Below are 5533 nucleotides of genomic sequence, written 5' to 3'. Positions count from 1 at the left end.
ATCTGACAGCTTATAAGACCTGTCAGGAGGACTCTCTTCATTTCTCTAATGTCAAGGAGGCCATGCTCCAGAGCAGGGATTGCCTTCTGCACCATCAGAGGGACAGGGCATGACAGCTGCCTTTTGCCTGGGCATGGCTGCAGGTGTGTAAAGCCAGGTATGCAGCCAGGAGCGCCCAGAGCTGTCCTTCAGAGCAGGGTCCCTGCACCCCAGGGCTGTGTACTGGGGCAGGGACTCTGCCGCCTGCCAGGGTCGGCACTCAGCCTGCCCGGGGAGATCCCCATGGTGGTGCAGGGAGAAGTTGCGGGTGGAAGAAATGACCCCTGGCAGGGCAGGGTAGGGTCCTTCTGCTGTCAAAAGGGTGCTGTGTGGGACAGGTTTGCTCCCAGTTCCAGGTAATCGTTGAGCATTTCCAAGGGAACTTTCAAGAATAATATAAAGGAAATATTTTCCTGAAAGGTGAGGAGACTTTGCTTTGAGTGTTTCCCTCTTGATTGGCTGGGTAGGCACTGGCAGCTTCTTACAGAATCACAGAATCATTGGGGTTGGAACAGACCTCTGGAGATCAACTAGTCCAACCCCCTGCTAAAGCAGTCCTGACCCTGCACTCACAGAGCTGCCCCTGGGCCGTTCCCTGCTGCCAGGAGGCATCTGCAGAACATAACTGAGCACAGAGCGGGTGGGATGTTGTCTGTGAGCACAGACAGGGAGGTGACAAGGGCACAGAGAGGGAGGTGACCTGGGCACAGGAAAGCAGCTCCAGGGACAGCTGCAAGCAGCAGAGACATAGGCAGAGAGGCAGAAGGCAATGTTCCCAGAAATGCCAAGGGACTGGGGATTTAGGCACCTCCCCAACACTTCCTGCAGTGCAGATGCTTTCCCAGAGCAACCCCCTGGTTCCTCCCACCCAGCACAAGCCTTTGATTCCAGGGTTGTGGGGCTTCAGGCCGAGCCTTCTCCTTAGCACCCAACTCCCAGTGAGGAGAAACCTCCAAGTGCCTGTCTGTCTGTCCCTGTCCTTCCTCCCTTGGCAGGACCACTGGGGCATTTATCTGTGTTACATGTCTTGTTCTGATTGCCTTTGACCCAAGGTTACCTAGGCCTCTGGGCATGTGAATGTGTGGGGCTGGCAATGAGCTGACCCTCACCTCAGGACACCCCATCTTTAGGAATTTTGACTTTTTCCCTGGGAGTTCTACTAGGCTGCAGACTGTCCCCACCAGGACATAGCTCTCCCATGGACACTCTCTGCCCCAGAGAGGAGTCTCATGGAGAAGACACTTCGGCACTAAGGCCATGACAATGTGGCTCATCGTCTGTATAATGCAATGAGCCCTCTGTGTCCCTGACTGGGAGGGCAGAGCTGAGATCCTCTTCATGTACAATGAGACGGGGCCAGGGGTTTGGAGATCAGCCCTTGGAAATTGGAGTCCTCTGCTCTCAGCAGTGTCCAGTTTCTGCTCAGGGGAACACCGGGGGGCGATCGTCCTCCAGCTCAATAGGTGCTGGCACAGGGCAGCTGGGACCAGGACTGATGGACAGATCAGCTGTCCCCACTCTGCACTAAGGGACAGTCCCTTTGCCTGTCAGCACCCATGAGGTTTCACTTGCAGTGCAGCAGAAATACCTAGCATTTCTGCCTTAACAAACAAACAAAAAAACATACGAAACCTCCTCATCTGTGGTGGGGCAGTTAGAATAAAATAAACAAAACAAGATCTCTACAGCTGTGCTCTGCCATTAGGTGAAATGGGAGTGACAATGCTTAAATGGTCTTTGATATCATGAGTTGATATAATCTGAGATCAGCCTGTTCTTCTATTTCTCTGTTGCTGTAGGGCAGGACTGAATTCAGTATAGTCCACAACAAAGATGCTTCTTCCCAGTGACACCATCAGCCAGCACCAACCACAGCTCATGAAAGGCACCTGAACGGGGTAAGTCAGTCTAGGGGATTTCCAAGAGAAGTGGAATACATTTTGCTCAGAGAACTCTGCCCTAATTTCTCACTGCCTTTTCCTCGTTGGACAGGTCCCCATGACCAGAAACAGCAAATGTCCAACAGCAGCTCCATCACCCAGTTCCTCCTCCTGGCTTTCACAGACACACGGGAGCTGCAGCTCTTGCACTTCTGGCTCTTCCTGGGCATCTACCTGGCTGCCCTTCTGGGCAACAGCCTCATTATCATCGCTATAGCCTGTGACCAGCACCTCCACACCCCCATGTACTTCTTCCTCCTCAACCTCTCTCTCGTTGACCTGGGCTCCATCTCCACCACTGTCCCTAAAGCCATAGGCAACTCCCTCTGGCAGACCAGTGCCATCTCCTATGCAGGATGTGCTGCACAGGTATTTCTCTTTGTCTTTTTCATTTCAGCAGAGTACTTTATTCTCACAGTCATGGCCTACGACCGCTACGTTGCCATCTGCAAACCTCTGCACTACGGGACCCTCCTGGGCAGCAGAGCTTGTGTCCACATGGCAGCAGCTGCCTGGGGCACTGGGTTCCTCTATTCTCTGCTGCACACGGTCAATACATTTTCTATACCACTTTGCCAAGGTAGTGCCATCGAACAGTTCTTCTGTGAACTTCCCCAGATCCTTAAGCTCTCCTGCTCAGATGCCTACCTCAGGGAATTTAAACTTCTTGTTTTCAGTACTTTTGCCATTTTAGGATGTTTTGTTTTCCTTGTACTGTCCTATGTGCAGATTTTCAGGGCGGTGCTGAGGATCCCCTCTGAACAGGGACAGCACAAAGCCTTTTCCACATGCCTGCCTCACCTGGCTGTGGTCTCCCTGTTTATAAGCACTGGCCTGTTTGCTTTCCTGAAGTCCCCTTCCATCTCTTTGCCATCCCTAGATCTGGTGGTGGCAGTTCTGTACTCATTGGTGCCTCCAGCACTGAACCCCCTCATCTACAGCATGAGAAACCAGGAGCTCAAGAATGCAATGTGGAAACTGATGACTGAATGATTTCCAGAAGCTCTAGAGTGTCCATCTGTTTCAATATATGACTCAGAATGTAACTCATTACAGGTCCATCCTTTCTTATTAGTTTGTTGTTGTTGTCAGTTTTGTGTTTGTGTTGTCTTTTATTCTTTTTTTTTTTTTTTTAACTTTGATAATTTTATCCACAAAGGAATTTGGACAACCCATTTCAACTTCATTGTCTACTTCACTAGTGTGACCCTGTGACTATGTGTACATGAGGCTATACTCTACTTAAAAAAAAAATAAATGTACCTGCAATGACTTGTCTTTCTGTCTGATACCCAAGCATCTACAAAAGAACCAAAAGTCTTTCCTCACAAGTTCTCTACCAAGTGCAAGGGGAAAAGAGGGACCTTAAACCTTCCATGGTGAAAATGCAATGGGGAAGTCATGGAGGTACCTTCCAACCAGGAATGGGGAATGTTCCCATCCCTTAGAAAATCCTTCTCTCCCTCATGACCTGCATGGTGTTTGTGCTTGGGAAAACCCTCATCATTGTGCAGGTGGTGGTAAACCAGCATTTGCATGTCCCCATGGACTTCTTCTTGGGACATTTGTTCTCCCTGGAGACCTTCTGCGTATCCACCACGCTGCCCCAGCATATGGCCAGTTTTGTGGCTGGGGACAGCACCATCTCTGCTCATCACGGTGTTACTGCTGTTTCCTGCACCTTGTCCTTGTACAGAGTGTTCACTGCTGGTGACCACATCCTAGGATCAGTACTGGGCTGTCTGTCATCCCCCGCCCTCTACAAGACTCATGAAGGGGGACATCCATCTGTAGCGGGCAGACACACTAGGGGCTCTTCTGTCATCTACAGTGATGTTCTTGTGAAAACACAGACTGTGATAACATTTCTGTTTAGCCTCTTGTCATGGTTTAACCCGAGCTAGCAATCACAACCACAATAGCTGCTCCCTCAGTCCCACACCCCACCCCCAAACAGGGAAGACAATTGAAAGTCAAGGGAGGAACTTGTGGATTGAGATATACACAGTTTAATAAAATAACAAAATAACACTAACATACCACCACTATTAGTAACACATATAAAATGGAAAATGGAATATAAAATAAGATACTCAATGCAACTCCCCACAAACTCTGTCTGCACCAACCAGCCGGTCCAAGAAAGAAAGAGAACAGACCGGTCCCGAACACCTGATCCAAGGGGAAGAGGGAAAATGCAGAAAGGCCCAGAGGTCATTGCAAAATGGTAAAATGGCAAAAGGTCAAACTAAAAGAAACTCCCAAATGGAACTGCACTGAAACACAGTAGAACTGAAACAGGTCTCCATCTCTGTATCCAGAAAACCCTACCCTCCTTCAACATGAAGCCTGATGCTAATGGCATGCAATATTCTCACTGGTCAGTCTGGATGTCAGTCAAGGTCTGTCCCATCCATGACTCCCTTCCCAGCTGCTTCGCACCTGTGGGCAGAGAGCTCAGAAAGACCTTGGCTCCCAGAAAGCAACTAAGATAATAGGCTCTTATATTCTCTTTGTTCCACTTCAAAACTACTGGAAAGTTACATGGAGAAAAACATTCTCTCTGTCCCGGCCTGTTATCTTATTTTTCCCAAACTAAATTCAAACAATGACCATGCTAGCTGCAAAAAAAGGAAGAAGTTTCTAACTGCATGAAGAAAATTAACTCTGTTTCAGTCAAACAAGGCAGTGAGTTTCCAGCAACCCTTTCCAGAGGAAGATGTGGGTCAGGGGGGCTGGAACTAGATGATCTTTAAGGTCTCTTCCAACCCAAACCATTCTGTGATTCTAAGGGAAGAGAGAGATATGTTCCCTTACCCTCTCCACAAGATACAATACCTACCCCAACACAGGAAAGACATCAATGCCAGGGCCCAGAGCGTAGACTTTCTTTGTATTAACACGTTCCCAAGCTCAGCAAAATCAAGAGATGAGTGGCACAGACAGAAAACTCAGTGACCTGCACAGACACTTTCCACCAAATAACTACTATAACAGTAGCACCCTTAATACAAAACTACCCTTGTGTCATGCCCCACTTTGGGCACAAAAAAGGAATGTAGTGGCTTAACCTGGTTGCCACGTTTTAGTTTCCACTAAACCACTCAACCACTCCCCTGCTCAAGAGGACAGGGGGAAGAAAAACTCATTGTTTGAAATAAAGGCAGTTTAATAAAGAAAAGCACAGACTGCCTGCGGAAGCAAAGGAAACCAAAAGGATTTATTCTCTTCTTGCCATCAGCAGGTGATGTCCAGCCCTTTCCTGGGAAATTGGGCATCAGTTCATGTAGCAGTTGCTTCAGAAGGCAAATGCCTTAATTACAAATTGCCCCCTGCACACCCCGGCCCTTCTCATGGCTTTTATTGCTGAGCAAGACAAGAGGACTAAGCAAGCTCCAGCTGGTCTGACTATATTGACTGACTTCCATGGTCATGGGGAACCTGGGAACGTTCCCTACTGTCATCAAGGGAACACCCGGAGGGGAAGACACCACAACATCATTTGGGTTTCTGCTCTCCTGAGTGGCACTTCAGGAGGTCTCAGGTCTGACCTC

The 5533-nt window shown here is 48.8% G+C and overlaps 1 protein-coding gene across 1 annotated transcript; it reads left to right on the top strand.

Moving 5' to 3' along the window:
- The first annotated feature begins 2054 nt into the window (after positions 1 to 2054).
- Positions 2055 to 2972, top strand: LOC135997009 (olfactory receptor 14I1-like). The gene has a single exon (XM_065649377.1). The coding sequence runs from the start codon at positions 2055 to 2057 to the stop codon at positions 2970 to 2972; it is 918 nt and encodes a 305-aa protein (XP_065505449.1).
- Positions 2973 to 5533: the final 2561 nt, after the last annotated feature.

This window comes from Caloenas nicobarica, chromosome 21, assembly GCF_036013445.1.
Source record: "Caloenas nicobarica isolate bCalNic1 chromosome 21, bCalNic1.hap1, whole genome shotgun sequence".
Taxonomy (NCBI): domain Eukaryota; kingdom Metazoa; phylum Chordata; class Aves; order Columbiformes; family Columbidae; genus Caloenas; species Caloenas nicobarica.
This window is presented reverse-complemented; position numbering and strand designations above follow the sequence as displayed.

Excerpts from the sequence above, each read along its gene's own strand:
- LOC135997009 (XM_065649377.1), top strand. The coding sequence starts at position 2,055 with ATGTCCAACAGCAGCTCCATCACCCAGTTCCTCCTCCTGGCTTTCACA.